The 21,510-nt window shown below is 56.9% G+C and overlaps 1 protein-coding gene across 1 annotated transcript in view; it reads right to left on the bottom strand.

Annotated features, from left to right (window-relative positions):
- Window positions 1–10,299: 10,299 nt before the first annotated feature.
- The window catches only part of LOC119958666 (ras-related protein Rab-13-like), a gene marked incomplete at its 5' end in the record, with an annotated part of 18,681 nt that continues 7,470 nt past the window's right edge, over window positions 10,300–21,510 (bottom strand). Inside the window, 3 exons of the mRNA XM_038787234.1 lie at window positions 10,300–10,788; window positions 12,659–12,709; window positions 16,556–16,621. Of these exons, the coding sequence (XP_038643162.1) occupies window positions 10,711–10,788; window positions 12,659–12,709; window positions 16,556–16,621 (195 nt within the window). The remainder of the gene's footprint in view (window positions 10,789–12,658; window positions 12,710–16,555; window positions 16,622–21,510) is intronic.

Raw genomic sequence — 21,510 nt, 5'->3', positions numbered from 1 at the left:
CCCCAGCTGGAGTACTGTGTGCAGTTCTCGTCGCCACTCTATAGGAAGGATGTGATTGGGCTGGAGAGGCTGCGGAGGGAGATTCACCAGGAGGCTGCCTGGGGCTGGAGAGTTTCAGCTGGGAAGAGAGGCTGAGGATGTTTTCTTTAGAGCTGAGAAGACTGAGGTGAGGCGGGGCGGGGGGGGACCTGATCGAGGTGGACTAAAATTACGAGGGACAAGGGTGGATGGGGAGGAACCTTTCCCCTCAGCTGAGGGGCCAATAACCAGGGGGGGCACAGATTTAAGGTCAGGGGCAGGAGGGGATTTGAGGGAAACCCTTTTCACCCAGAGGGTGCTGGGCGAATGGGGAACTCGCTGCCTGACAGGGTGGTCGAGGCGCGAACCCTCACAACATTTCAGAAGCATTTAGACGAGCCATTGAAACCCCGTCGCCGAAACGTGACTATAGTGGACAAGTGTTTGAAGGGCAACGCAAACACGATGGGCTGAAGGGCCTCTTTCTGTGCTGTGAAACTCACAACTGTTCCCCCTCCTCATCAAAGTGTCCCACATCGCCTTGCTATCTGTTTCGTCCCTCTTGTTTCCCATCCCGCACAGATCCCCACCCCCTCCGCCGCCGTTACACCTCATTACAACTTCCCCCCCAGTTCTAGCTGAAGGTCATCGAACAAAAAAACAATCCAGCCCAGGAACAGGCCCTTTGGCCCTCCCAGCCTGTACCGGCCATGATACCACCCTTGGCCCAAACCCTCAGCCCTTCCTTGTGCCGTATCCCTCTATCCCCATCCTATCCATGTGTTTGTCAAGATGCCTTTTATTTTTTTTTAAAATACCAGCACCTCCAAGCTCTTGCCCACACATGACGCCGCCTCCATCCTCTTCCATGCTGCCCCTTCCTCGTCCATTACCCACTTACGCACCATCGCTGCGTTGGCAGCCCAATAGTACCCACAGAGGTTGGGCAACGCCAGCCCCCCCTATCCCTGCCCCGTTCCAAGAACACCCTTCTCACCCTCGGAGTCCCATGCGCCCACACAAATCCCGTGATACTCCTGTTGACCCTCCTGAAAAAGGCGTTCGGGATAAGGATGGGGAGGCACTGGAACAAAAACCTCAGGAGCACCATCATCTTGACGGACTGCGCCCTACCCGCCAGCGACAGCGGTAACATATCCCACCTCTTAAACTCCTCCTCCATCTGCTCCACCAACCTTGTGAGGTTGAGCTTGTGCAGGGCCCCCCAGCTCCCAGCCATCTGGATCCCTAGGTACCTGAAGCTCTTCCTTGCCTGCTTCAGTGGGAGCCTACCAATCCCCTCCTCCTGATCCCCCGGGTGCACCACAAACAACTCACTCTTGCCCAGGTTAAGCTTATACCCAGAGAAACCCCCAAATTCACTAAGAATCCTCATCACCTCCGGCATCCCCCCCACCGGGTCCACCACATACAGCAACAGGTCGTCCGCATAAAGTGACACTCGATGCTCCTCCCCACCCCGCACCAGGCCCCTCCAGTTCCCTGACTCCCTCAACGCCATGGCCAGGGGCTCAATTGCCAACGCAGAGCAAGGGGGGGACAGGGGGCATCCCTGTCTCGTCCCCCGGTACAGCCGAAAGTACTCCGACCTCCTCCTATTTGTGGCTACACTCGCCATCGGGGCCTCGTAGAGCAGCCTCACCCACCGGATAAACCCCTCCCCAAACCCAAACCTTTCCAACACCTCCCACAGATACCCCCACTCAACCCTATCAAAGGCCTTCTCCGCAGCCAATACCACCACTATCTCCGCCTCCCCTTCCATGGCCGGCATCATAACGGCATTGAGGAGCCTTCGCACGTTCGTATTCAACTGCCTTCCCTTCACAAACCCCGTCTGGTCCTCATGAATGACCCCGGGCACACAATCCTCTATTCTTGTGGCCAGGATCTTTGCCAGCAGCTTAGCGTCGGCCTATATGATCCACACTGCAGAGGGTCTTTGTCCCGCTTCAGGATCAAGGAAATCAGCGCCCGTGACATAGTTGGGGGCAAAGCCCCCCCTCCTTGCCTCGTTAAAGGTCCGGACCAACAGGGGGCCCAACAGGTCCACATACCTTTTATAAAATTCGGCTGGAAACCCGTCCGGCCCCGGCGCCTTCCCCGACTGCATGCCCCCTATCCCTTTGACCACCTCATCCAGCTCGATCGGCGCACCCACCTGCTCCTCCTCCACCCTCGGGAATCGCAGCTTGTCCAAGAAGCGCCCCATTCCACCCCCCTCCACCGGGGGTTCAGACCGGTACAGTTCCCCATCGAAGTCCCTGAAGACCCCATTAACATCTACCCCCCTCCGCACCACCTTCCCAGCTTTATCCGTCACTCCCCCAATCTCCCTGGCCGCGTCCCGCTTTCGGAGCTGGTGTGCCAGCACCCTGCTCGCCTTCTCCCCGTGTTCATACACCGCCCCCTGTGCTTTCCCCCACTGGGCTTCCGCCTTTCTGGTAGTCAATAGGTCGAATCTGGCCTGAAGGCTACGCCTCTCCCCCAGCAATCCCTCCTCTGGAGCCTCCGCATATCTCCTATCCACCCTCACCATCTCCCCTATCATTCTCTCCCTCTCCCTCTGCTCCCCCCTCTCCCTATGGGTTCAGATGGAGATCAACTCCCCTCTAGTCACCGCCTTCAACGCCTCCCAGACCATCCCCACTCGGACCTCCCCGTTGTCATTGGCCTCTAGGTACCTCTCAGTACACCCCCGAACCCTCTCGGCCACCTCCTCGTCCGCCAGCAGCCCCACCTCCATGCGCCAGAGCGGGCGCTGGTCCCTCTCCTCCCCCAGCCCAAGGTCCACCCAGTGCGGGGCATGATCTGAAATGGCAATGGCAGAGTATTCCACATCCTCCACCCTCGAAACCAACCCCCTGCTCAGGACAAAGAAATCAATCCTCGAATAGGCCTTATGTACGTGGGAGAAAAACGAGTATTCCCTGGCCCTTGGCCTTGCAAACCTCCAGGGATCCACCCCTCCCATCTGATCCATAAATCCCCTCAACACCTTAGCCGCCGCTGGCCTCCTACCCGTCCGGGACTTGGATCGATCCAATGGGGGATCCAGCACCCTGTTGAAGTACCCCCCCCCCCCATGATCAGGCCCCCCCACCTCCATGTCCGGAATGCGGCCCAGCATACGCCGCATAAACCCCGCATCGTCCCAATTTGGGGCGTAAACATTCACCAACACCACCCGCTCCCCCTGCAGCTTACCACTCACCATCACGTATCTCCCGCCACTGTCAGCCACCACCTTCAACGCCTCAAATGACACCCTCTTCCCCACCAGGATCGCCACCCCCCCTACTCTTCTCATCCAGCCCTGAGTGAAATACTTGGCCCACCCACCCCTTCCTCAGCCGAACCTGGTCCGCCACTCTCAGGTGTGTCTCCTGGAGCATGGCCACATCCGCCTTCAGCCCCTTCAGGTGCGCAAATACCCGGGCCTGTTTGACCGGCCCGTTCAGCCCCCTCACATTCCAGGTCATCAGCCGGATCAGAGGGCTCCCTGCCCCCCTCCCCTGCCGATTACCCATACCCCATCCCTTGCCCACCACCGGCCAGCGTCACCCGCTCTGCCAGTTCCCCACGGTGGCAACTCCCCCCCCCCCCCTCCAGCACCCCCTGCGTCCTCCAGCTCCTTCCTGACCGTTTCAGCAGCAACCCGGTACTCAAGATGCCTTTTGAACGCTGTTAATGTATCTGCTTCCACAGCCTCCCCCTGGCAACGCGTTCCAGGCACTCACCACCCTCTGTGTAAAAACCTGCCTCACACATCTCCTCTAAACTTTGCCCCACGGACCTTTAACCTATGCCCCCTGGTGACCCCTCCACCCTGGGAAAGAGTGCCTGCCCATCCACTCTGTCCATGCCCCTCATAATCTTGTAGCCCTCTATCAGGTCACCCCTCAACCTCCGTCTTTCTAATGAAAACAGTCCGAGTCTATTCAGCCCCTCCACATAGCTAACACCCTCCAGGCCAGGCAACATCCTGGGAAACCTCCTCTGCACCCTCTCCAAAGCCTCCACGTCCTTCTGGTAGTGTGGCGGCCAGAATTGTGCGCAATATTCCAAGTGCGGCCGTACCGAGGTTCTATACAACTGCAGCGTGACTTGTCAGTTTTTATACTCAATGCCCCGTCCAGTGAAGGCAAGCATTCCGTCTGCTTTCTTGACCACCTTGTCCACTTGTGTTGCCACTTTCAAAGATCTGTGGACCTGCACGCCCAGATCTCGCTGACTTTTTGCTCTGGGAATGTCACTTTAAGAAATGTTTGTCTGCTCAAGTGGCTGTCAGAGTGTGGGAGGAGCTGAGCTCTGGCTCTGCTTTTTAGTTTCGCTTTGAGGAAAAGCTTGGGTGTGTCTGTTTTTTAGTTTCGTTTTAGTGTTGGAGCTGAAGCCAGCCAAAGGTGGTGTCACTTTGAACTCTCTGCCATCTAAAGACTATCTCCCGATCATTTGGTGAATTCACAGTGATAACTGCTCTCAAGAGAGAATTTAAACCTGGTGTGCTTCTGTAAAAAGGGTTTTTGTCTGATCGATGTTAAGGATTACTTAGAGTGTTGTATTCTTTGTGGGTTGTATTTAAATTGATGGTTGCTAAGATGTTCACAGTATGTTTTAAAAGGTTAACTTGAGTTCAGAGAATAAGCATTGTTTTGCTTTAAAAAATACTTTTCCATTTCTGCTCTACCACACCTGTAGAGTGGGCCGTGTGCTCCCCACACCACAATCGAGCAAAAGCCGAGAGTCAGGTGATCTCCATGATCCACTTTGGAGTTTCTCTAAACCCTGGCCCATAACACTTTCTACATTCCGAAGAGTTTTACCATTGACGGTATATTTCCCCACTGTGTTAGACCCATCAAAATGCTTCCATCTGAAACTCTCTTTCGCACTCCATACATCCCCTTGGAGTTTTTCCAGCCTCGTCTGCCCCCCCCCCCCTACTTTCACTCCAAATCAGGGCGACCAACTCGAGGGACACTTTGACCGTGGGGCTTTCACTATGACTGGGGTTTTGCAAATCGGCTTAATCTCTCACTGGACGTGGGATGTTCGCTGGGCCGTACCCAGCGTTTGTCGGACATCCCCAATTGCCCTTTGAACTCAATGTCTCGCCGGGCCATTTCAGAGACGGGGCAGTGAAGAGTCGGCTACATTGCTCTGCGTGTGTGAGGGGGGGCGGGGGTGTCTGGAGTCCTATGTAGGCCAGGCCGGGGGTTGAGCCGGCAGATTGCCCTCCCTAAAGGGGACATCAGTGAGCCCTCACAGAATTGTTACGGGGGGGGGGGGGGGGGGGGGGGGGGGCGTGAGGCCACACGAGCATCTCCCTTTGTGACCAGTGCCATTTCCTCTGCCCTTTTTCCCCTTAACCCCTGCACGTCATCTGAAGCCTCGATTGAACCCCCTCCCCCCACACTCCCAGGCTCCATGACCCAGACCCCAGCCGCTCGCTGTGAGAAAACGGTCGACATTCCAGATTTTGAAATCGAAATGAAATAGGCCCGGGTGGGATTTCTTTTTTTCATAGAATTTACAGTGCAGAAGGAGGCCATTCGGCCCATCGAGTCTGCACCGGCCCTTGGAAAGAGCACCCTCCCCAAGGTCCACACCTCCACCCTATCCCCATAACCCAGTAACCCCACCCAACACTAAGGGCAATTTTGGACACTAAGGGACAATTTAGCACGGCCAATCCACCTAACCCGCACATCTTTGTGACTGTGGGAGGAAACCGGAGCACCCGGAGGAAACCCACGCACACAGGGGGAGGACGTGCAGACTCCGCGCAGACAGTGACCCCAAGCCGGGAATCGAACCTGGGACCCTGGAGCTGTGAAGCGATTGTGCCATCCACAGTGCTGCCCGTGCTGCCAAACGATTTGAACCGTTTGGTCTCGCCGGACGACTAGCCTGGGCCTCGTCGGATTTACTGGTCCAGCGAGGCGACCACAGACTCGGGTGGGGCGCAGGGCGGTCACCTAGAGACCATAACAGCAGCCTTATAGTTTAAAACCAACCAAAACTGACACATTTTTCTCTCGGGTCACAATCGCCCAGCCCTCCCTGAGGGAAAGCATTTCTCCTGCTCGCTGCCCGATGTGGGCGACCCCTAATTTTAAAACAGTGCCCTTATAAAGACCCAGGAGGCCAAGTAGTTGCGTAAAATGGTGGTTTAATCAACGTCAAAGAAAATGGCCGCCTCGACAGCATACAAAAAAATATAAGTCCGCAGTTGACGCTACCAGGCTGCCGGTTTCTGTCCGGGCCGGCTTTCTTGCACATTTATTCCTTCTTGGGATGTGGGCGCCGCCGTCTGGCCCATTATTTATTGCCCCTCGCTTGAACGGGCAGTTAAGAGTCGACCCCATTGCTGGGCCTGGAGTCACAAGTCGGCCAGACCAGGTTAAGGGCGGCAGAGTTCCCCTCGCTGAAGGACATTAGTGACAGGTTTTTCCGACACTGGTTCCGTGGTCACCGTTTGGACATTTTAATTCCAGGTGGTTGTTGAATTCGAATCTCGGGGTGGGATTCGAAGCCGGGTCCCCACGGCTTTTACCTGGGATTACTAGTCCATGGGGAGCCCGATTTGGCTGTCCCCGGGGGCCACCCGAGGGTTATTACAGCTCCCTTCGTCTTGGATTCACCCACAAGAGGAAACGACCTTCCACCTTGTCGAGACCGTTTCGGGCCTTCAATCACCCCTCACTCTTGTAAACTCTGGGGGGGGGGGGGGACACAGGCGGCAACTGGACACACCATCAAAGGGAGGGACAATCGTTTAAAGTACAAGACAGTTGGTCCCACAGCTCCGTATTCTGGGCGGCTATTGTTGTCCCTCAGTCCTGACGTGATCAAGAGGAGGAGCCAGGTCTGTCTGAAAAAAAAAGATGGGTTCTTCCTCGAGTTTTAAATATGAGCAGAGGTGTTTCCGTTTCGGCCGTGGAAGACACCACTGTTCCAGATGACCACAGGCTGCCTTCCCCTGGCGGCGATTTAACCGGGAGGGTCACCGCACACCTCAAGCGAGGGGCAGGGTTGAGAGGGCAGGGCCTTGGGCGGGGAAAATCTGCCTGTTCGGGAATCAAACCCGGGCTGGTGGCGTCGCTCTGCGTCACAAACCGGCTGACCACCCAACTGAGCTAAAGCTCTCTTGAACGACTCGATTCAACCATTCAACAGAGGCCTACCACGCGCTGCCTGAAAAGATTTCTCCTCGGCTGGTCGTTTTGCTTCTTCTGCCAATCACCTCACATACAGAGTACCGAGAGGACTGGATGGAGTGGACGTGGGAGAGGATGTTTCCACTGGTAGGAGAGACTAGAACCAGGGGACACAATCTCAGACTAAAGGGACAATCTTCAGCCAGAGGGTGGCGAATCTGTGGAACTCTTTTCCGCAGAAGGCTGGGGTGGCCAAATCACGGAGTGTCTTTAACCACAGAACTTAACAGTGCAGAAGAAGGCCATTCAGCCCATCGAGCCTGCACCGGCTCTCGGAAAGAGCACCCTACCCAAGCCCACGCCTCCACCCTATCCCCATAACCCAGTAACCCCGCCCAACACCGAGGGCAATTTAGCCCGGCCAATCCACCCTAACCCGCACATCTTTGGACTGTTAGCCTGGTTCCCTCGCTCTGGTTCCCTGCATTCACCAGCTCCCCTCCGAGAACATCCCCTCCCTCGGCTTCAGGGATTGTCGACGGCCGTTCGTTACGATCGGAAGGAGAATGCCGTGTGCTGCAGCCAAGAATTTTTTTCGGCAGTACCTCCCTTGCCCAGGGTGGGGGGCAGGGGGAAAATGGGTAACGTCCCTGAAGAAGTCACCTGGTCGAAGCTGGGGGGGGGGGGGGTAAACCGGATGACTCGGAATGGGCAATAAACCTGCCCCCCCCCCCTTCAATCTTCGGAAAACCTTGGCCATCCTCCTGACCCTGTGGCATCAGCGGATCGCCGGCCCCCGTTCCGAACCGCTTTCCGTCTCCTCTTCGCCCGCACAAGCCATTTATCCGTCCGTCCCAACATCGCTCCTCATTCCCGCCTCCTCCAGAAATGCCCTTTGCCCCCCCCCCCCCCCCCCCCCGCCAACTGTAAACGGACGCACCATCGCTTTGCCCGAACCTGGACATGCTCAACCGCAAGAAGGTCGGATGGGGCGCCACCTCAGCCAAGACTTGTCCTCACCTGCGGTTAAGGTTGCATCATCCACTGGACAGTTCCTCTCCCAACCGCACCCCCCCCCCCCCCCCCCCCCGGTAACTCCCTCACCGTTAACCAACGGATACAATATCCCACCTCTGGATCAATTAGCAGGGATGGGACCCTGATCAAATTTCTGTTGTTCCTTTAGCTCACCCCCCACCACCCAGGTTATCGAGTCGGTCAACTCTGATTTAGGGTCGAAAAGATCCCAGATCACACAGGAGCACCTCCCCGACGTGGTCAACTGGCCTGGCACAAACAAACAGGGCACCATCAGGCTCCCGCCATGATCTGGCAGCCAGTGCCCACCCCGAATCTCTGACTCCCGGCATCCCTGCAGTGCAGGGGGGGGGGGGGGGGGAGTCCATTCGGCCCCTCGGGTCTGCACCGACCCTCCGAAAGAGCACCCGACCGTGGCCCCCCCCCCCCCCCCCCCCCCGTAACCCCCACCTAACCTGCCCACCATTTGGACTGTGGGAGGAAACCGGAGCACCAGGAGGAAACCCGCTCAGACACGGGGGGGGGGGGGGGGAGAGAACGTGCAGACTCCGCACGCAGGCAGTCACCCCCCCACCCCCCCACCACAGGCCGGAATCGAACCCGGCTCCCTGGCGCTGTGAGGGGGCAGTGCCACCGTGCTGGGGAAGGGGGAGGTGGGGGGGGACATCTGGCACAGCTCACCGCTCCGTGACGAATAATTTAAAATAAACGCGACGTCTTTGCGTCTCTGAATATCAACCGCTGGCTTCGCGGCAACCCTGGCTCCATGCGTACCCCTCCATCCCCCTCACCCACCCACTCACTCGGAGCGGGAAAGGCCTCGTCCTTATCTTCTTTAAAAAAAAACAACGCTGGGGATGGGGTCTCGCCCTTTCCAAATTAAAAACTGAAAAATCGGAAAACAGTGAGTAACGCCACCCCGTCGGGGATCCAGTTAACGAGGCGGGAGGCTTCAGGCGGCTCGATGCAACCTGGTCTCCCTCCCGTCTGCGGGCCTCGACTCCTCATAGCGAGAGGATTAGAGTATAGGAGCGAGGGTGCCTTGCCGCAGCTGGACGAGGCCTAGCGGCAGCTGGACGAGGCCCTGCCGCAGCTGGACGAGGCCCTGCCGCAGCTGGACGAGGCCCTGCCGCAGCTGGACGAGGCCCTGCCGCAGCTGGACGAGGCCCAGCGGCAGCTGGACGAGGCCTAGCGGCAGCTGGACGAGGCCCTGCGGCAGCTGGACGAGGCCCTGCCTCAGCTGGACGAGGCCCTGCCGCAGCTGGACGAGGCCCTGCGGCAGCTGGACGAGGCCCTGCCGCAGCTGGACGAGGCCCTGCCGCAGCTGGACGAGGCCCTGCCGCAGCTGGACGAGGCCCTGCCGCAGCTGGACGAGGCCCTGCCGCAGCTGGACGAGGCCCTGCCGCAGCTGGACGAGGCCCTGCCGCAGCTGGACGAGGCCTTGCCGCAGCTGGACGAGGCCTTGCCGCAGCTGGACGAGGCCTTGCGGCAGCTGGACGGGGCCTTGCGGCAGCTGGGACGAGGCCTTGCGGCAGCTGGACGAGGCCCTGCCGCAGCTGGACGAGGCCTTGCCGCAGCTGGACGAGGCCCTGCCGCAGCTGGACGAGGCCCTGCCGCAGCTGGACGAGGCCTTGCGGCAGCTGGACGAGGCCTTGCCGCAGCTGGACGAGGCCCTGCCGCAGCTGGACGAGGCCTTGCCGCAGCTGGACGAGGCCTTGCGGCAGCTGGACGAGGCCCTGCCGCAGCTGGACGAGGCCCTGCCGCAGCTGGACGAGGCCCTTGCCGCAGCTGGACGAGGCCCTGCGGCAGCTGGACGAGGCCTTGCGGCAGCTGGACGAGGCCCTTGCGGCAGCTGGACGAGGCCCTTGCGGCAGCTGGACGAGGCCCTGCCGCAGCTGGACGAGGCCCTGCCGCAGCTGGACGAGGCCTTGCCGCAGCTGGACGAGGCCTTGCGGCAGCTGGACGAGGCCCTGCCGCAGCTGGACGAGGCCTTGCGGCAGCTGGACGAGGCCCTGCCGCAGCTGGACGAGGCCTTGCCGCAGCTGGACGAGGCCTAGCGAGATTCAAAATGTCCACCCGCCCTCCAGCCCCCCCCCAGACCGCGACGACACTCGAAACATAAAAGAGACACAGACTTATTAAATATTATTTGCCAGACTTGGGCCTGCCAGCTTGCTGGGGCCGGTGGAAATCGCAGTGTGTGTGAGAGAAAGAGAGAGAGAGAGGGTAGAAGCTGGCCGCCTTGCGTTGAGGAATAGCGGGGTACATGGGAGTGGGGGAAAGAGGGGCGAATCGGAGGCGACGTTCACACCAAGAGCGGCTCCTGAATGATCGATCCATTCACCCCCCCTCCCGGGGCATTCGCTTTCCGTCAGCCGTCCGTCACGAGTCTCCGAGGAGGTTCCAAGGCTCTCCGGGGAGGGGGAGGGGGTGAAAGGAGGTTTGGGTGAGGGGTGGGGGAGGATTTAGAGTCTTAAACTAAAGAGCACTTGGAGGAACTGGTCTTCGACGAGCTGTGCAGAGGAGTCTTGTAGGCCGGAGAACCAAAACCCTAGGTATTGAAGAGCATTTAAAAAAAAGAGTTAGACGGTGGAGGGCGGGGGTGTCAAACACGCAAGTGACAGTGGTGATATGCATCACTGTAAATGCACAAGGGGTTAATGTAAATGCACTACGACTAAGTGAACACTAGAGGGAGCACCAGAGACGTCGCAGACATACAGCTAATGAACACTTAGAATAGGACACGGCCAATGGGCAGTCAAGACACCCAGAGGTGACACTACCACAAGGGGGCATTACACAACCCATATATAAGGACGGGGCACACATGCTCTGTCTCTTTCCACAGGCGACACTTAGGAGAGTAGGACAGGGGCAGATCAGAAGCATCACACCCACCACGTGGCTTAGAGCAGACTGGTTAGTTAGACGGAGTTATTATAGCAAGAATAGCAGGAGAGTCAAACTCATAGAGAACTGAGCTAATGGTTCAATGAATCTGGAGTATCTTTTGGTCAAAGCTGCATTGAGTTGTAGCCGGTGTTATCCCGGAGTACAGAACACAACAGAGACGTTGTGGGTACTTTCTGATTTGAAAATGGTATTCAAGCCACATTCTGAGGAGACGGTAAACCCAGAGCCCCCACGTTTTGCCCTCCTCGGCAGTTGTCAGAGGTTCCGACAGGCACTTCCAGAAGAAAGGGGGTTTGCCAACTCCCGTTCAAAATCCAGTGGCCGTTGCGACCGCACGGGCGTCGGCACGTTGCCCCGCCTTGTCGGATCGCCTGCCGACGCTCCCTGGCGCGGTCGCGATGGGCTGGATTTGGAAGGGGAAGTGGCCTCCGTTGCGAGGGAGAGGGTGGATTGGGAATGCAGGAATCAGGAAACCTTGCTCCAGTTGTACATGGAGTTTTGGGGGAGGTCGCGTCCGGGCATGACCTGTGCCCAGATTTGTGGCCGCGTTTTTTTAAAAAAAGGGTTGACTCGGGGCAGCAGGGAGGCGCAGTGGGTTAGCACTGCTGCCACAAGGCGCCGAGGTTCCAGGTTCGTTCCCGGCTCTGGGACAGCACTGTGACGCAGTGGGTTAGCACTGCTGCCTCACGGCGCCGAGGTCCCAGGTTCGTTCCCGGCTCTGGGACAGCACTGTGACGCAGTGGTTAGCACTGCAGCCTCAAGGCGCCGAGGTCCCAGGTTCGATCCCAGCTCAGGGTCACTGTCCGTGTGGAGTTTGCACATTCTCCCCGCGTTTGCGTGGGTTTCGCCCCCACAACCTAAAGATGCACATGATACGTGGATTGAACACGCTAAATTGCCCCTTAATTGGAAAAAAATGAATTGGGTACTCTAAAATTAAAATAAAAGAAAGGATTTACTCGCATCGGACAGCGCAGAATTGTAAGATCAGGCCCAGTTTCAGGATAAGGAGTCGGCCATTTTGGACCCAGCGGAGGAGAAATCCCTTCACGCAAAGCGTTGTGAAACTTTGGAATCTTCCAACCCCCCTCCCCTAGAGTGGTGGGGGGGGGGAATGCTTCATCGTTGAACACATTTGAGGCCCGGGGGGTAGGTTTGGTCTCCGAGGGAACGAAAGGATTTGGGAAACGGGGCCTTCAAACCCAAGACCCGCCACGGTCAATCAAATGGTGGTGTAGGCCCAACGGAGCCGAATGGTGTCCTGCTCCAATTCCTTGTAGTCTTTTTGAATGGCCTCTTCCTTACCACGCCACGAAGGCCTTAAAGAGCTAATCTCTTAGTAGGCGAGGCCCCGGGGAAAGGTGGGGCGAGGAGGATGTGGCCACACCCACTGTTGAACTCTTACTTTAAACCCAGAAGCCACAGTGCAGGAAAGGCCACGGATGTGATGCTTTGCGGCTCAGGCCAGACCAGTGCAAAGGTCATCGGTCTAGCGGTCAACTTACCGATTTCTTGCTCATCTTCGTCAAGATATCGTTGGCCAGCGATCGAAACGCCTGTTAGAAATGAAAAGAGAGGAGTTTAAATGTGCAACACAAAAGCCCATGGGTAATATATCGGTTGTTATGGGCCAGGGTTTAGAGAACCCCAAAGTGTATCATGGAGTTGACCTGACCCACAGATTGTGGTGTGGGGAGCACACGGCCCACTCTACAGGTGTGGCACAGCAGAAATGGAAAAGTATTTTTTAAAGCAAAACAACGTTTATTCCATGAACTCAAGTTAACCTTTTTAAAACATACAGTGAACATCTTAGCAACCATCAATTCAAATACACCCCCCCAAAGAATACAACACTAAGTAATCCTTAAGCTTTCCTTTTAACATCCATAAGACTTTTTTTTTAAAAACCTTTCAACAGAAGCACATCAGGTTAAAGTCACTACTGAGAACATTTATAATTCTGAATCCACCATTCCGAGGCAGGTTCTTTACTCAGAGAGTGGCTAGGGTGTGGAATGGACTGCCTGCTGTGATAGTGCGAGTCGGACACTTTAGGAACTTTCAAGCGGTTATTGGATAGGCACGTGGAGCCCACCAGAATGACAGGGAGTGGGATAGCATGACCTTGGTTTCGGACAACGCTCGGCACAACATCGAGGGCCGAAGGGCCTGTCCTGTGCCGTACTGTTCTCTGTTCTAAATGATCAAGAGATAGTCTTTTGATGGCAGAGAGATCAACGGCGCACCTGCTCTGTCTGGCTTCAGCTCCAACACGGAAAACCAAACTAAAACACACCCGGCCGCGAACAGCCTAAAACGAAAGTGAAAAGCTGACAGACAGCCCGAGCTCCACCCACTCTCTGACATCACCGATGATACACCCATTTCTTAAAGGTACGCTCACATGACAATCGGCACGGGTTGAGAATAGGTTGGCCAAGAGGAAACCGGAGGGAGCAGGAATAAATGAGCCTATGGCGGACGCAGTGCAACGTGGGCAAACGTGAGGTTGTCCGCTTAGGAAGGAGAGAGAGAACGACGGAGTATTATTTAAATGGCGACAGATTGGGAGATGCGGAGGTGCAGAGGGACCTGATGTCCCTGTACACCAGTCGCTTGAAAGCAAGCACGCAGGCACAGCACACAGGAAGCAAGATGGGCCGTTGGCCTTCGCTGCAAGAGGATTCGAGTACAGGATCGAGGATATCTTGCTGCAGCTAGACAAGGCCTCGGTGAGACCACACCGGGAGTATTGTGGGCGGTTTTGGTCTCCTTATCCAAGTAAGGATATACTTGCCAGAGAGGGAGCGCAGTGAAAGTTCACCAGACTGATTCCTGGGATGGCGGGATCGTTGTTACGGGAAGAGATTGGGTCCAACAGGCCTGTATTCACTGGAGTTTGAAAGAATGAGGGGGGATTGAAGCGTCTCAAATTCTGGCCGGGCTGGACAATGTTGTTCCTCTCGCTGGGGGGGGGGGGGGGGGGGGGGCGTCTAGAACAGGGGGGGGTCACAGATTCAGGATGCAGAGCTCCCACCACCTCCCCTACCCCTCAAATAATGCTGTTTTCCGTCTTTCACCCACTGGGGAACAGGCAAGAATACCAATTGTTGTTCCCTTTGAAATTTGGTATTCTTCCATTTGGTCTGATGAGTGCAAGATAGAAAACTTTGACGGCATGCCACTTTCCCCCCCCCCCGCGGAAATGCTTGAGCGATTGAGGGGAGGCCCAGCGGTATTGTCGCTGGACTAGTAATCCAGAGGCTTAGAATAATGCTCTGGGGACCCCGGTTCGAATCTCTCCAGGGCAGACGATGAAATTTGAATTGAAGAAGTTAAAAAAAAAAAAAATTTGGAATTAAGAAGTCTAACGATGAGCGGGAAATCTGCCGTCCTTACCCGGTCTGGCCTACATGTGACTCCAAACCCCCCCCCCACACACCGACGCAGTTGACTCCTAACTGTGGAATTTGTTGCCCCTCGAGAAGGTGGGTGGGTGAGCCGCCATCTTGAACCGGCTGCAGTCCCCGTGTGGTGTAGGCACACCCACCGTGCTGTTAGGGAGGGAGCTCCGGGATTCTGACCCCGGCCACAGTGAAGGAACGGCCGGTATATTCCCGAGTCGGGATGGCGAGCGGCTCGGAGGGGGAACTTGCAGGTGGGGGGGGGGGGGGGGGGGGGGGTCCCCAATGTGTCTGCTGCCCTCCCCCCCCCCCCGTCCTTCTAGACGGTAGAGGTGGCGGGTTGGGAAGGTGCTGTCGAAGGCGAGTCGCGCGGTGCGTCGGGGGGGTGGAGGGAGTGAATGTCGGTGGTTAGCGTGTCGATCGAGCGGGGCTGCTTTGTCCTGGATGGGGGTGGGGGGGAGGGAGTGAATGTCGGTGGGTAGCGTGTCGATCGAGCGGGGCTGCTTTGTCCTGGATGGGGGTGGGGGGGAGGGAGTGAATGTCGGTGGGTAGCGTGTCGATTGAGCGGGGCTGCCTCATCCTGGATGGGGGGGGGGTAGGTGGAGGGAGTGAATGTCGGTGGGTAGCGTGTCGATCGAGCGGGGCTGCTTTGTCCTGGATGGGGGGGGGGGGGAGGTGGAAGGAATGAATGTCGGTGGGTAGCGTGTCGATCGAGCGGGGCTGCTTTGTCCTGGATGGGAGGGGGGGTGGAGGGAGTGAATGTCGGTGGTTAGCGTGTCGATCGAGCGGGGCTGCTTTGTCCTGGATGGGGGTGGGGGGGAGGGAGTGAATGTCGGTGGGTAGCGTGTCGATCGAGCGGGGCTGCTTTGTCCTGGATGGGGGTGGGGGGGAGGGAGTGAATGTCGGTGGGTAGCGTGTCGATTGAGCGGGGCTGCCTCATCCTGGATGGGGGGGGTAGGTGGAGGGAGTGAATGTCGGTGGGTAGCGTGTCGATCGAGCGGGGCTGCTTTGTCCTGGATGAGGGGGGGGGGGGGAGGTGGAAGGAATGAATGTCGGTGGGTAGCGTGTCGATCGAGCGGGGCTGCTTTGTCCTGGATGGGAGGGGGGGTGGAGGGAGTGAATGTCGGTGGTTAGCGTGTCGATCGAGCGGGGCTGCTTTGTCCTGGATGGGGGGGGGGGGGGGGGGGGGGGGGGGGGGGGGGGGGGGGGGAAGAGTGAATGTCGGTGGTTAGCGTGTCGATCGAGCGGGGCTGCTTTGTCCTGGATGGGGGGGGGTGGAGGGCGTGAATGTTGGTGGGTAGCGTGTCGATCGAGCGGGGCTGCTTTGTCCTGGATGGGGGGGAGCGAGTGAATGTCGGTGGGTAGCGTGTCGATCGAGCGGGGCTGCTTTGTCCTGGATGGTGTCGAGCTTCTAGAGTGTTGTTGGGAGCCGCGCTCATCCAGGCAAGTGGAGAGTCTCCCATCGCCCTCCTGACTTGTGTCCTTGTCGATGGTGGACAGGCTTTGGGGACGGGGACGGGAGGTGAGTTACTCTCCGCAGGATTCCCAGCCTCTGACCTGCTCTGGCAGCCGCAGTATTTATACGGCTGGGTCCAGTTCAGTTTCTGATCAATGATAACCCCCAGGATGTGGGGGATTCAGCGATGGTAATGTCAAGGGCGATAGTTTAATCCTCTCTTGTTGGAGATGATCATTGAGCGCCATCCACTCAGCTAAGGCTAACGCTTGGGAAGAAGGGCAACAATCTATCATCTCTCAGCAGCGCTCTGAGCATTTGTATAGCGCCATGGCGAGATCTGGACAGCCAATCGCCTTGTACATGACAGGCATGGAACCCTTGCCCGTCCTTTGCAGCTCAGTCACCAGCTTCGCCCCTGGAACACTGTGGCATCAGGCAGAGCAAGTTGAGGGAAAGGGGAGAGGGAGCCTGAAGATTTAAATGCGGGGGGGGGGGGGAAAGAAAACACCTTTGATTCAATCGCGACCCTGACTTACCTCTTCCACGTTCAAACTCGATTTGGCGCTTGTTTCGAAGAATCGGATGCCGTGCTCTTTTGCCAGCTGCAGCCGAACAGGACACAAATTGATAAACAAACAGGGTTATTATGGGATGTCCGGGTTTAATGCCCGGCGACGAGAGGCTGAGAGAACAGTGCACCCTCTCGGCCTATCGTATCGGTGCTGGCTCTTTGAAAGAACAGGCACAATTACTTCCTACCCTCCCGGCCTGCTCTCTCCCCATCTTCCCCCTCCTCAATATTTCCCCAATTCCCGCCCCCCCCCCCCCCCGTTTTTGAACGTTCCGATTGCATCTGCTCCCACCGCCCCTTTCAGGCAGCGCCCCCCCCCCCCCAGTGACAACTCGCCGCATTTAAAATAATAATTATCATAGAACAGTACAGCACGCGGGCAGCACGGTGGCACAATGGTTAGCATTGCTGCCTACGGTGCTGAGGACCTGGGTTCGAATCCCGGCCCTGGGTCACTGTCCGTGTGGAGTTTGCACATTCTCCCCGTGTCTGCGTGGGTTTCACCCCCACAACCCAAAAATGTGCAGGGTAGGTGGATTGGCCACGCTAAATTGCCCCTTGATTGGAAAAAATAATTGGGTATTCTAAATTTATAAAAAAAAAGAACAGTACAGCACAGAACAGGCCCTTCGACCCTCAATGTTGTGCCGAGCCATAATCACCCTACTCAAACCCACATATCCACCCTATACCCGTAACCCAACCCCCCCAACCTTACTTTTAATAGGACACTACGGGCAATTTAGCATGGCCAATCCACCTAACCCGCACATCTTTGGACTGTGGGAGGAAACCGGAGCACCCGGAGGAAACCCACGCACACAGGGGGAGGACGTGCAGACTCCACACAGACAGTGACCCAGCCGGGAATCGAACCTGGGACCCTGGAGCTGTGAAGCATTTATGCTAACCACCGTGCTACCGTGCTGCCCCATCCTTGTCTCGTTACCCCCCCCCCCCCCCCCCCCCCCCCCTCCTCTGGAGCTGTTCTCTTCAATCTCTATCCCCCCCCCCCCCCTCTGGTTACCCATCCTCCTGCCGGGGTTGGGGGGGGGGGCACTTTATCCTCATTTATTCCACCCAAACCCCCTCGCCATCTTTGTGATTTTTGAAAGCCACCTCGATTAAATCCGGAGATCCCTGCGGAACCCCACTTTTTCCTGCCTGCCTCTCTTAAGACGCATCTATTCCCACTCTCTCTCGTTTCCAGTGTGGCGAACGATTCTCGATACATCTGCTCATTGCCCCCCCACCACTCCCTCACCACTCTGCTCGTCACCCCCACTCTGCTCATCACCCCCCCCCCCCTCGCCACACTGCCTGCCACTTCCCTCGCCATTTTGCCCGCCGCCCCCGCTCTCCAAAACTCCCAAGTGAAATCCTTGCTTTTCAAAGACCACCCCACAGTGCAGAAGGGGGCCGTTCGGCCCATCGAGTCGACATCCACCCCCATAACCCAATCCAACCAGCGCATCTTTGGACACTGAGGGACAATTTAGCACGGCCAATCCACCTAACCTGCACATCTTTGGACACTAAGGGACAATTTAGCACGGCCAATCCACCCTACCTGCACATCTTTGGACACTAAGGGACAATTTAACACGGCCAATCCACCTAACCTGACAATTTTGGACACTAAGGGACAATTTAGCACGGCCAATCCACCTAACCTGCACATCTTTGGACACTAAGGGACAATTTAGCGCGGCCAATCCACCTAACCTGCACATCTTTGGACACTAAGGGACAATTTAACACGGCCAATCCACCTAACCTGCACATCTTTGGACACTAAGGGACAATTTAGCACGGCCAATCCACCTAACCTGCACATCTTTGGACACTAAGGGACAATTTAGCACGGCCAATCCACCTAACCTGCACATCTTTGGACACTAAGGGACAATTTAGCACGGCCAATCCACCTAACCTGTACATCTTTGGATCTCTATTTTGGATCTCTATTTTGGATCTCTATTTTGGATCTCTATTTTGGATCTCTGTTGACAATCCCTGTTGACGATCCCTGTTGACGATCCCTGTTGACGATCCCTGTTGGCGATCCCTGTTGGCGAACCCTCTTGGCGAACCCTCTTGGCGAACCCTCTTGGCGAACCCTCTTGGCGAACCCTCTTGGCGATCCCTCTTGGCGATCCCTCTTGGCGATCCCTCTTGGCGATCCCTCTTGGCGATCCCTCTTGGCGATCCCTCTTGGCGATCCCCCTTGGCGATCCCCGTTGGCGATCCCCGTTGGCGATCCCCGTTGGCGAACCCCGTTGGCGAACCCCCTTGACGATCCCTCTTGACGATCCCTCTTGACGATCCCTCTTGACGATCCCTCTTGACGATCCCTCTTGGCGATCCCTCTTGGCGATCCCTCTTGGCGATCCCTCTTGGCGATCCCTCTTGGCGATCCCTGTTGGCGATCCCTGTTGGCGATCCCTGTTGGCGATCCCTGTTGACGATCCCGGTTGACGATCCCTGTTGGCGATCCCTGTTGGCGATCCCTGTTGCCGATCCCTGTTGGCGATCCCTGTTGGCGATCCCTGTTGACTAACCCTGTTGACGATCCCTGTTTTTTTTTAATAAATTTAGATTACCCAATTATTTTTTCCAATTAAGGGGCAATTTAGCATGGCCAATCCACCTACTCTGCACATTTTTGGGTTGTGGGGGCGAAACCCACGCAAACACGGGGAGAATGTGCAAACTCCACACGGACAGTGACCCAGAGCCGGGATCGAACCTGGGACCTCAGCGCCGTGAGGCGGTTATGCTAACCACTTGGCCACCGTGCTGCCCTTGGCGATCCCTGTTGGCGATCCCTGTTGGCGAACCCTGTTGGCGATCCCTGTTGACTAACCCTGTTGCCGATCCCTCTTGGCGATCCCTCTTGGCGATCCCTCTTGGCGATCCCTCTTGGCGATCCCTGTTGACGATCCCTGTTGACGATCCCTGTTGACGATCCCTGTTGGCGATCCCTGTTGGCGATCCCTGTTGGCGATCCCTGTTGGCGATCCCTGTTGGCGATCCCTGTTGGCGATCCCTGTTGGCGATCCCTGTTGACTAACCCTGTTGGCGATCCCTGTTGGCGATCCCTGTTGACGATCCCTCTTGGCGATCCCTCTTGGCGATCCCTGTTGACGATCCCTGTTGACGATCCCTGTTGACGATCCCTGTTGACGATCCCTGTTGACTAACCCCGTTGGCGATCCCTGTTGACGATCCCTGTTGGCGATCCCTGTTGGCGATCCCTGTTGCCGATCCCTGTTGCCGATCCCTGTTGACTATCCCTGTTGACTATCCCTGTTGACTATCCCTGTTGGCGATCCCTGTTGACGATCCCTGTTGACGATCCCTGTTGACGATCCCTGTTGACGATCCCTGTTGACGATCCCTGTTGACGATCCCTGTTGGCGATCCCTGTTGGCGATCCCTGTTGGCGATCCCTGTTGGCGATCCCTGTTGGCGATCCCTGTTGGCGATCCCTGTTGGCGATCCCTGTTGGCGATCCCTGTTGACTAACCCTGTTGGCGATCCCTGTTGGCGATCCCTGTTGACTAACCCTGTTGGCGATCCCTGTTGGCGATCCCTGTTGGCGATCCCTGTTGACTAACCCTGTTGGCGATCCCTGTTGACTAACCCCGTTGGCGATCCCTGTTGACGATCCCTGTTGACGATCCCTGTTGACGATCCCTGTTGGCGATCCCTGTTGGCGATCCCTGTTGGCGATCCCTGTTGGCGATCCCTGTTGGCGATCCCTGTTGGCGATCCCTGTTGGCGATCCCTGTTGACGATCCCTGTTGGCGATCCCTGTTGGCGATCCCTATTGACGATCCCTCTTGGCGATCCCTGTTAGCGATCCCTATTGACGATCCCTGTTAGCGATCCCTATTGACGATCCCTCTTGACGATCCCTGTTGACGATCCCTGTTGGCGATCCCTCTTGGCGATCCCTGTTAGCGATCCCTATTGACGATCCCTCTTGACGATCCCCGTTGGCGATCCCTGTTGGCGAACCCTGTTGACGATCCCTGTTGGCGATCCCTGTTGGCGATCCCTGTTGACGATCCCGCTTGACGATCCCGCTTGACGATCCCTCTTGGCGATCCCTGTTGACGATCCCGCTTGACGATCCCGCTTGACGATCCCTCTTGGCGATCCCTGTTGACGATCCCGGTTGACGATCCCTGTTGACGATCCCTATTGACGATCCCTCTTGGCGATCCCTGTTGGCGATCCCTGTTGACTAACCCTGTTGGCGATCCCTGTTGACTAACCCTGTTGGCGATCCCTATTGACGATCCCTGTTGACGATCCCTGTTGACTAACCCTGTTGACGATCCCGGTTGACGATCCCTGTTGACGATCCCTATTGACGATCCCTCTTGGCGATCCCTGTTGGCAATCCCTGTTGACGATCCCTCTTGGCGATCCCTCTTGGCGATCCCTGTTGACGATCCCTGTTGACGATCCCTGTTGACGATCCCTGTTGACTAACCCCGTTGGCGATCCCTGTTGACGATCCCTGTTGACGATCCCTGTTGACGATCCCTGTTGGCGATCCCTGTTGGCGATCCCTGTTGACGATCCCTGTTGACGATCCCTGTTGACGATCCCTGTTGACGATCCCTGTTGACTAACCCTGTTGACGATCCCTGTTGACGATCCCTGTTGACTAACCCTGTTGACGATCCCTGTTGGCGATCCCTGTTGACTAACCCTGTTGGCGATCCCTGTTGGCGAACCCTGTTGGCGATCCCTGTTGACTAACCCTGTTGGCGATCCCTGTTGGCGATCCCTGTTGACTAACCCTGTTGGCGATCCCTGTTGGCGATCCCTGTTGACGATCCCTGTTGACGATCCCTGTTGGAGATCCCTGTTGACGATCCCTGTTGACTAACCCCGTTGGTGATC

The sequence above is a fragment of the Scyliorhinus canicula genome, chromosome 30, assembly GCF_902713615.1.
Source record: "Scyliorhinus canicula chromosome 30, sScyCan1.1, whole genome shotgun sequence".
NCBI classification, from domain to species: domain Eukaryota; kingdom Metazoa; phylum Chordata; class Chondrichthyes; order Carcharhiniformes; family Scyliorhinidae; genus Scyliorhinus; species Scyliorhinus canicula.
This window is presented reverse-complemented; position numbering and strand designations above follow the sequence as displayed.